Genomic DNA, 11,070 nt, shown 5'->3' on the forward strand with positions numbered 1-11,070 from the left:
AAAGATCTAATTCTTGCAATGTTTTTTAAATGATAGTATGCTGATTTAGTTACTGCTTTGACATGACTATTGAAACTAAGGTCTGTCTCCAGAATCACACCAAGATTCCTGACTTGATTTTTAGTTGTTTGACCCCTAGAGTTAAGGTATGCATTCACCTTGAAAACTTCATCTTTGTTTCCAAATGCAATGACTTCAGTTTTTTCCTTGTTTAACTGAAGAAAGTTCTGGCACATCCAACTATTAATTTCATCAATGCATTGGCAGAGGGAGTCAATTGGGCTGTAGTCATTCGGAGATAAGGCTAGGTAAATCTGGGTATCATCAGCATAGCTGTGATAGGCAATTTGGTTCTTTCTCATTATTTGACTTAGTGGAAGCTTATACAGGCTAAACAAGAGCGGTGCAAGAATTGACCCTTGTGGGACTCCGCATGTCATGGACGTCCACTTAGACTTATGCTCTCCTATACTCACATAATAACCTCTCCCTTCTAAGTATGTCCTGAACCATTTGAGTACCATCCCAGAAAGCCCGACCCAGTTTTCCAGTCTCTCTAGTAGTATGTTATGATCGACAGTGTCAAATGCAGCACTGAGATCTAGCAATACCAGCACCGATATTTTTCCAGAGTCACAATTTAAGTGAATATAATTTATTATCTTAATGAGTGCTGTCTCTGTGCTGTGATGCGGTCGAAAACCAGATTGAAAATTGTCCAGGTATCCATTTGAGTTTAAGTATTTGCTCAGCTGATTAAAAACGACCTTTTCTATAATTTTACCTATAAAAGGAAGATTAGATATTGGTCTAAAATTGCTCAAAATGGTGTTATCAAGATTGCTCTTTTTCAGGAGGGGCTTAACAACTGCATTTTTTAAGGAGTTTGGAAATGTCCCAGAAAGAAGTGAGGCGTTCACCACTTCTAAAAGATCTGCTTCTAAGAAGTTAAGCACATTTTTGAAAAAAGATGTGGGAAGTGTGTCAAGATAGCAGGCTGACGATTTTAGGTGCTGCACTATGTCTTCCAGAATTTTGCTATCAATTGCTTCAAAATTCGACATAGTATCTTTTTGATATTGTGGCCTAATCTGTCTGACGTCTGCATTACTTGAGGATGTGCTAATCGCCTTCCTGATATTGATGATCTTCTCAGAAAAGAAGGATGCAAACTCATTGCATTTGCTGTCTGATAGCATTTCACTGGGAATCTGACGGGGGGTTTGTCAGTCTCTCAACAGTGGCAAAAAGAGTACGAGTGTTATTTAAGTTACTGTTTATAAGGTTCGAGAAGAAATTATGTCTAGCTGTGGCTAGATTCACATTAAAAGCATGGAGGCTGTCTTTGTAGATGCTATAGTAAATTTCAAGTTTTGTCTTCCGCCACATCCGCTCTGCTTTTCTGCATTTTCTTTTCATAGTCTGAACTGCTGTTGATCTTCTCCAAACTGATTTCTGTCTGTTTGTTTTCTTACTGATTATTATTGGAGCAATATCATCAATAACATTCTTAACTTTTGAATTGAATGAATCAAGGAGAGTATCAACAGAGTCTGCAGAAATGCTTGGTGTTAAAGATATAGTCTCCATAAATAGTACACTTGTGTTCTCGTTATTGCATCTTCTTCTGACAGAGACCGATCTAGATTCAGTTGTAGCAGACATCAAAATATTAAAGAAAATACAGAAGTGATCAGATAGTGCTATGTCCTTAATAACAATGGATAAAATGTTTAGACCCCTACTGATGATTAAGTCTAGAGTGTGTCCACCTTTGTGTGTGGGTCCATGCACATGCTGAGTCAAGTCAAAAGTGTTTAGAACCATTATCATTTCTTTTGTAGTTTTGTTTTCTGAATTATCTATGTGAATATTAAAATCCCATGCAATAGCAAAACAGTCAAACTCTGAGGAAATCATTGATAACATTTCTGTGACCTCTTCAACAAAGGCTGGAGAGTATTTTGGAGGTCTGTAAATAATAATAAACAGAATGCGTGGAGCACCTTTCAGCACAATCCCTAGATATTCAAAAGACAAGTACTGACCAAATGACACTTGCTTGCATTGATAGACATCTTTAAATATAGCAGCTACACCCCCACCTCTCCTAACAGTCCTGCAGACACTCATGTAAGTGAAGTTAGGAGGGGCTGCTTCATTTAGGATTGTTGCATTGCAGCTGTCTTCAAGCCATGTTTCGTTTAGAAACATAAAATCCAGATTGTTTGTGGTTATAAAGTCATTGAATAGAAATGATTTATTTCTTAGTGAGCGAATGTTTAAAGATGCTAACTTGATGGCTGTGCTTTGTGTCTTTACATCAATTTTAGTTTGAAGCATAATAGGCCGCAGATTAGATGAGTTTGCCCTTCGGCTTGAGATGGTCGAAGAGCTCTCGCAGGAGCAGGGACCACAGGCTTTGGTGGCTTTGGGGCCTGCCATTTTTTTTGTGATATCTGCGGGCTTGCAGCAAATGAGTGAGAGAGTTTAGTCCCAGCATACACAAATTCCTCCATTTTCTGTAAGAAGCACAGAAGTGGAGATGCTGGAGAAAGTGATAATGTGTCTGGTGAGATGGGCTGTGTCTCTGGTGTTTCCAGTGGCTGTGATATGTTGTCTTGGCTTCCCTGGCTGTTTTCCAGAAATTAATCCCTGGGTGCTGAATTTTGTAGCTGTTTTGATACATCACAGTCAGTCTGTGAGGAGGTCTGTGGGCAGGGCTCAGTCGGGATAGTGTCCATGAGCAGTGCTTGTTTTGGCTGTATGGTGTTATCCGTGTCCTTGTGGGATATGTCAACCACATGATGACTCGGACCCGGTTTGTGTGTGCTGAATGGATTGACACACTCTGCTGAAGGATGACGGAGGGAAAAGTAGATATTGTCCTTAAACACTCTAGCACCAAGTTCGTTTGGGTGGAGGCTATCCGGTTTAAACAATTGTCTATGGCCCCAGAAAAGATTGAAGTTGTCAATGAAATTCACTCCTTTTATATTACAATATCTTTGTAGCCATGTGTTCAGCCTAAGCAACCGTGAAAACACATTTGTTCCCCTTGCTGGGAGTGGTCCACTGATGAACGACTGAACTTTGAGTCTTCGAAGTGTTTCAAAGAGTTCACTGAAGTCCTTCTTAAGGAGTTCTGACTGTTTTTTCCGAATATCATTCTTCCCCACATGGATGATGATTCGATTTGCAGTCTTGTGCTTCATCAGAATGTTCTGAAGTTCCTTGTTCACATCAGAGACCGTTGCTTGAGGAAGGCAGCATGTTGTTGTAGTCCTGCTACGGATGTTTCTGATAACAGAGTCACCCACTATCAGAGTCCTTGGCTCGGCTGCGCTCTGAGCTGAAAGCCGCTGTCTGCTCGTCCTTGAGCGCCTGTTAGTAGCGGTGTTAGCTGCTGGCTGATCAGATCCATGTTTAATCACATTTGGGGATTCCTCACCCACATTCATTGATGCTTCAAATCTGTTCTCAAGATGTATAGGGGGTGGTTGAATGCCAGTATTTACAAGCCTTGTCATAGTCGAATCTGGGGTAGAGGAAGCTACGGCAGCAATACGAGAAACTCGTGACAATCTGATATTTCGTGTTCCTTTGGGTCTCGCTCCCTGTTTGTGCCATCGATTAGTGTGGCGATCAGTTTCGGCTTGTTCCTCTACACTTGGTATAAACTGTTGAGATTCATAAGATTCATGGGACTCACCGGCTGTATGCTGAGAAGGTCCATGACGATGGTCTGTTAAGTGTTCAGTCTGTTTTGGAATTCCAGCAAGTAACTTTGTTTCAAGAATCACAATCCTTTGTTGAAGTTTGCAGCAGTTCATGCAACAAGTAGATCCAACAGGAGGCATTTTTTTCTCTCTTCTGTTTGAATGTAGGCAGTTGTTTTCCCCTCTCTGGAATGTAAGCTGCTGGCAGTGGGAGGCAAAGTTTTCTTTTTGTAGTATTATTCCAGTCCCAAAGAGTTTTTAGTTTTAGCGTTTGTGCCAAAAAGCTGTTTTTTGAGCACTGTGCTGATCTGCTGATGTAGAAGTCTTAGAAAAATCAGAAAAAAGTACAGAAATAAGAAGCAAAGCGCAGAGTAAATGAGTAAATAAATCTCTGTTTGTGGTTGAGTCATTTTCCATGATAATAATTGTAATTTTATAAGTAAAGTACATGAGCTAAGAGGAGACTAAAATTGTATAAAGCTTGCCTAGTTATAAACACAAAAAATTAACTTGATAGTATGGTCAAATGAACATTATTATCTTCAGATCAACAGAGAGTCTCCTGCATTTATTTTTTTATTTAAAGTTTTCTTCATTGTCATTGATTATTTAGTTGTCCTCTCTGACGTTTTTTCATTTATCGCTAAAAAAAATATCTAGTTTTGCCAGACCTGCCTGAAGATAACTCAAAGTGTCTTTATTTGCTTCCTCTTCTACAGCTTTTCTCCTCATTTCCTCCAACTCTCTCACCCAGTCTTCTTTCCCAGCCTCCCTCACTCTGGGGATGAAGAAGTCCAGATGCTGAAGAGTGAAGGCAGAGTCTGGTTTCAATGCGATCTCAGACAGATTCTTGATGGTCCTGTAAGCATTGAACAGAAGAATTGACTTTTGGTCCTCAATATCCTGCAGATCTCGGTCAAGTCTATCCATTATAACTGAAAACTTTCTGGACTCTTCTTCAGCTTTTTCATAATCTTTTATCCATCTGTCAAATTCTATCTTTATGGTGGAGTTTTTGATGATGTATTTCTTGTCTTCTTTGACGTGTTTGCTGTGATGACACTTCCCTGTGCACACGGTGCAGTAGCCTTTTTTCATGACTTCACATTTGCTGGGATCAGAAGCCCACCAGCAGTCAAACTCATGACAGTTTTCTTCACAGACGGTGCAGGTTGTCGCCTTCCTGTTCTTCCATGATGCGCTCTCGATGGGCACCTTAAGTTTCACAGTCTTTTTGAAGTTAATTGTAAAGTTTGTACACTCATCAATCTTTTCCTTGTTTTGCACCATTGCCTCCTGAATCTGAAGTTTTTCAGCCTTTTTCAGCTCCATCTCTTGAATTCGCAGCTGTAAGTTGCAGATAGATGCTTCAAACTGAATTCGCTGCGTCAGTACATCTGAAGTCAACGCTAAACTTCTTCTGTTCTTTTCATGCAGAGACTGAAAAAAATTCTTCATGTCTTCCACACTGTCTTCCCAGGCGTCTCTTTGAGCACGAACATAACGTCTCTCATTTTGACGTGCATCAGCCTGCCGGTTGTTGAATAAGAAATGAACAGGTTGGCCACTTTTGTCTCGTCTGCAGGGAATTCTAGCTTTATTAATGGCACCAATGACGTTTTTGGGTGGTAGACAATCAGAGTGTGTGATTAGGAACACAATGTTGTTCACAATGTCTTTACCAAACAAAGAAAGAACTGAACTGAAAATGTAATGCTGTCTGTCTGAGAGACGATTTTTAGATGCTTGGATCACAAAACACACAGCATCGACTTCACGAACTCCATCATTGCTTTGAAACAGAGTTGCTAAATTTTCAGCAACTTCCAGATCTTTGTCCAGTCCTCTAGTGTCTCCGTAGCCTGGAGTATCAATGATGGTGAGAGATATGGGACTTTTTACATGAAAGACCTCATACATGGTGATTTCAGAGGTTTGTGATTCTGATTGATCTCTGGCTTCTTCTTCAGTTATTTCAAACCATATTTCATTCTCAAACTTCACTTTGAGTAAGTAGTTGACCATGCTGTTGATGAGGGTTGTCTTACCAGCGCCTGTTTCTCCCACCAGCAAAACAATTTTGTTTGGTTTGCTACTGTCTTTCATCCCATAAGTCCATTTTCTGACTTTTCCACTGTCATCAAGCATTTTTTTCACTGTAAACAGACGGTATCGTTTTGGAGAACCTTCATGAATCAGAGTTGGTTTGTTTGGTGGAAGAATCGGCTGTCTGTAAAATAATGATGGAGGCAAGTGTCAGACATTTTTGTAGAAAGAATTTAAACACCCATTAAAATGCAGACATTTTGTGTTCTATTCATAAAAAAAGAAAAAAAAAACTGTATTGTTGGCAGTTGGCGTATATACAGTTGGTGTTTAAAACATTATTTTTTACCTTGAGTGCAGCATCACCTTACCAAGCTAAAGGTTGAACTCTGAAACTGGTCGAAACTGACATGTTGATTTAATAAACGTGGTGCACATATGTGAGATGGTGAAAAAATAATGAGACATGATGCAACCGGCAAATACGTTTTTCTATCTCATGTCTAGATAGAAAAATAATTCAAAAGCAGTGCAATGTAATGCAAAAATGCATTCTGTTTGAACTTGCCATTAAATTTTTTATTTTTATTTATTTTTTTATTTTTGCAGTTAAAACCACAAGATGCTGATCAGTGGTTTGAAAACCCTCAAGGAGACGTCTTTTTTTAAACTTTTGAGGGATTTAGCTGTCTGGATGGTGTTAGCCAAGTTGTTCCACCATTTAGGAACAGTGAAGGAAAATTTATTTGAGAGTGATTTTGTGCATTTCTTCTATGGGAGTCTGTGATGATTTACAGACTGCAGGCTTCTGGAGGGGGAGTAGATGTGAGCATTGCAAAAATCTAGAAGAGCATTGCAATAGTATAGTGGATGAAAAGTTGCATTGCATGCTCAGTTAGATAGGGCCTATTCTTTCTGTTGTTTTTGAAATATGATCTTTAAAGGTCAGCTGATCATCAAGGATCACTTCAAGCTTCCTGGCCGAACATTATGAGATTTTTGTTGATGAATCTAGCTGGATAGTAAACTGGTGCTGTACTGATGGGGAGGCTGGGAAGATGAGAAGCTCAGTCTTTGCCAGGTTAAGCTGCAGTTGGTGTTCTTTCATCCATGCAGAGACATCCTTCAGGCAGTCTAAGATTTGTGCAGATCATCATGTTGGATCATCTGGTTTAAATAATAGGTAGATCTACAAGTCATCAGCATAGCAATGGTAGGAAAAACCATGTGCTTGTATGATGGGTCCCAGTGATATGTTGTATATAGAGAAAAGGAGGGGTCTAAGAACTAATCCCTGAGTAACCTTAGTGACCAGTTGATGTGATTTGTAAACCCCTCCTCCCCAATCAACTGTAAATTACCAATCATTGATGTAAGATTCAAACCAGTAAAGTGCCAAAACTCCTCTGGGGTTCCAGAAGTAGCAGAGCCAACCATTGCCCATTCCAATATGGCAGCTCCACACACACTGCTGTGGTGGCCGCTGGTTCTGCCCTGGGTCCCCATCTTGCCAGCTCTGCCTCAGTCCACAGGTCCCCCTCCAGCACACAGATCTGAAGCCCACCCCATCCCCCTACTCTGCCTTCCCCCCTGGTTGGGCGCTCGGAACATATCCAGCTCTTACCTCCAGAAATCACTCTTTCTCTCGGACTCCATTCCCCAGACTTCACTCACCTGTTCTTTCATTACACCCTCAGCTGTTCCCCATTGTCACAGACTATATATTCTCCTCTTACCCACCACTTTGCCTGGCTGAATTAATTGTATTGTAATTGTAATTATTTGTTGGATGCATGCTCTTGTGCCGTATTTGTATCACGATCCTGTCATTCTTTTTAGAACCATATTTCTTTTCGTTTTGTCTGCCTTTCCGTTTATTAAATGAATAAGAAGTTACACCTGCATTTGGACCCTGACCCTGTTTTATTCAGTGCTCCCTTAACGTACCAAGACAGATGTTGAAATTGTATGAGTGTGAAAAAGAGAAAAAGTTGAATGTAGAAAAGGTTTGACTTGAATTTAAACTACTCCACTATAGATCGAAATAACAGGTAGCAAAAAGTATTTTGTATATTCTAATTAAAGGTAACACAAACGACATGCATAAAATCAGCAAATTTTATGCATGTCATTTGTGTTACCTTTAATTAGAATATACAAAATACTTTTTGCTACCTGTTATTACCTGTTTTGCTTAATACCTGTTTTCAGAAGCTGAAAACAGGTATTAAGCAAAACACTTGTCGTGTCCACTGACAAATCACTTTCTCTAATTCTGGTTACAGATTCTGTAACCAGAAAACATCTCAGGTTACAGATGTAACCATGGTTCCCTGAGAAGGAAAACGAGATACTGTGTACCCTAGAAGACACTTCGGGGAATGCCCTCAGCATGACCAGTGTCTGAAATGCATGTGGAAACACGACAATGAACTTGACATACAGTATATGCTCTGCTACTGGTGCGACCACGAGTATAAAAGGGCACCTGTACATGTCATTAGCTTCCTTGTCTGAAATAACCATACACAGGAATCCCTGAAGCATGTGTATAAAACGTTTTAAAATATAAAATGTATATTTTAATATAAATATAAAAGAGAAGTGCCCTTTTGCAGTGTTGCCAAGCCCGTGGTTTTCCTGCGGAATTGGGCTACTTTAACGCTGTTGCTAAAGGTTGAAACCTCAATAACGTGATATTTAGCCCCTGTAAAAAAAAAAAAACATGTATTTTATCCCCCTGAATTAAATTTTTTTCGGGAGACCCCCACAAAATGCAATTGGGCTAGTTCGGAGTACCAGTTGGGTAGGTTTTGTTGAACAAAACCCTGCTACTTTGTCACAGAACATGCCAGCTGAAGATAATGAGGAAATTGTGGCTCCCTCTGCCAAGTGAATTCCAAATGACTACATAATGGCACACAGTTCCCCTGCTCATTCCAAACTAGTCTCCACTCCAAGGTGATAGGGATGATCACTTCCATTTGGAATTTCCCCGTGGACCGTACGGTACACGATACACAAACTGTTACACCGCTAATTGTATGATATTTGATTTATTCTGTACTCTCCTGAGATCATTATGAACAGTAGATCATGTGGAGTCTGATGCTACCTCAAATCTATGGCTAGGGTAGAGCAAACTGAAGGCCCCCGGATGAATAAAGCAGTAGGCACATCATTGGAGCCTTTTGATTTCTGTCTATCAGCGACTAAGCAAGTTGTATTGAAGTGATCTAACAAACTACACTTTTGTTTTGAGCAACCAGTATGCGGCTGAGGTATAGGTTAACCATGCACCCTCTGACTAGAGTAAGTTGTACAGTGACTGGCAAATTTGTGATTGTGAGATCCACGTATATTATAATAGCCAATGTTAGACTCAAAAGCGAAATTAGTCTCCTGATGAATGATTAAATGAAAGTATGGGATGTCTAGAATAGTCAAATATTTAAATGAATGCATAGCCAATATATTTGATCAATTCTTCATTTGAAATACGGTGTAAATTTAATGATCATTTAAAATTGGAGTCAGATTTACGGAGTCACAATCAAATTGAAACTAAATCCTAACAAATTAAAAGAGAACTACACGCATTATACCTCCACCCATGTCGTTGGGCTAATGGGTGGTCCTTACACAATTAATCATCATTTTATATTTTTCAAGTAAATAGTTTACCCTCCTGTGAAAGCATATTATTTTTTACTCACCTGGAATCCATGGTGATTGGACAGTGTATGTCCTCTTCACAGAAGACCAGTCTGATTTGAAGAAAACAATTAATTAGTTTCCTCAGAATTTGATGGTCTTTAATTGTACATATAGTATATAAAACAAACATAAAAAAATCCATTAAATGATCTATATGGGAGATATTAAGCCCTATAAAAAAATATGATAGACTAAATTAAACATACATAAAAAATAAAAATCCTTCACACAGCACCTTGTCGGGTTATGTAGATAAACAATCAGCTGTAATGGACATGCTTGTTTATTTAACAGCTGGTTGAAGTCCTTTCCAACCAAAAATCTTCAATGCAACCAGGGGCATCGTAATGTCCCCTTCACATCCTCAGACAAATTGTTTGTATATTGTTTGTTTGATGCTAATTATATAAGATGTCATATAACACATGGGTGTTTGAACCATATGTATGTTCAAACATAACATAACTATGTGTGGGACAAGACCCACCCACTTTTTAAGACCAATTATTTTTGGCCCACTCACTTTTAATTTAGGGTATATGTTTGTTCACTTTTCAGAGTGCCATCAGTCAAATCCATTCCACTTGGATCATTCAGAGTCAAGCAAAGTAGACAAAGCATCTGCTGAAGTGCATCTGGCTATATAGAGACCCTAAATGGAAATGGTGGTAAAAAAAAAAAAAAATTGGAATGGGAGGAAAAATTCTTTTTTAGAGCTTTAGCGTTCCCCAGAGAAACTTTGTGTACCCTTGCAAAACTTTAGCTTTCTCTTGCAAAAATGAGTTCGTACAAACCATTCCTGTTTACTTCAGAGCTTGCAGTAGTTCAAACGGCTCCGTTCATTCACAATGGAGGGGTTTATAGAGCGGTTCATCAAATTTTCATAAAATATTAATATTGCACTGACATATGCAAGCTTCTGACAATATATAAAGCCACAACACCCATTTTGATAACACATATTTATTGAAAAAATATGAGGTTTACGCCTGACTGTAACACTATATGTAGCCTAAATTTGTTATTTTCACGTATCAAAATTGTAGAGTCAAAAACATAAAATAAAATAAAATATTATGACCTGAAACCGCTTATGTTGAGATAGTATTTTGCTATGGCTACTTACATTCCCTGAAAGGAAATATTTATATCTATGCTATAGAAAGTATTAATGTTAACTGAACTCACCTGCTGGACTGAAGCTCACTGAAGAAGTATTCCTACACACCTGGAGTCAGTGAAGTGTGTCTGGCAGAATAACAGTAAGCTCTGACTGAAACACTGCTATTTATTGTTAAATTAAGTCCCTCCCAAACAAATGTCTCTTACCAAAGATGTGAATATAGGGGCAACACATCTTAGTGTACATGCTTTCAGAAAATTGGCATTACACACTAACTTTCCATTTAAACATAATGCAAATAAAATAAAAAATAATGTTACATGAAAATGAATAATTATCCCCCATCCTGAAACATACACATTAAATAATCCCAAACTATCATCCGGTTTCAGGACCAGGATTCAGTTCTCATCAGCCATTTTGTAACATCACACAGTTAGTGACACCCAATCTGTCTTTTACAGG

At 38.9% G+C, this 11,070-nt stretch overlaps 1 protein-coding gene across 1 annotated transcript; it reads right to left on the reverse strand.

Moving 5' to 3' along the window:
• Positions 1-4,094: 4,094 nt before the first annotated feature.
• On the reverse strand, positions 4,095-9,657 carry LOC132099713 (uncharacterized). Its single transcript, XM_059505772.1, has 2 exons — positions 9,482-9,657; positions 4,095-5,949 (listed from the first exon to the last, which is right to left on the reverse strand). The coding sequence occupies exons 1-2, from the start codon at positions 9,622-9,624 to the stop codon at positions 4,353-4,355; spliced, it is 1,740 nt and encodes a 579-aa protein (XP_059361755.1). The 5' UTR covers positions 9,625-9,657; the 3' UTR covers positions 4,095-4,352.
• Between the last annotated feature and the right edge of the window lie 1,413 nt (positions 9,658-11,070).

This window comes from Carassius carassius, chromosome 2 (genome assembly GCF_963082965.1).
Source record: "Carassius carassius chromosome 2, fCarCar2.1, whole genome shotgun sequence".
NCBI lineage: Eukaryota > Metazoa > Chordata > Actinopteri > Cypriniformes > Cyprinidae > Carassius > Carassius carassius.

Excerpts from the sequence above, each read along its gene's own strand:
- LOC132099713 (XM_059505772.1), bottom strand. The coding sequence starts at position 9,624 with ATGGATTTTTTTATGTTTGTTTTATATACTATATGTACAATTAAAGAC. Across the intron at positions 5,950-9,481 it reads CCAATCACCATGGATTCCAG|ACAGCCGATTCTTCCACCAA; the intron begins GTGAGTAAAAAA and ends ATTATTTTACAG.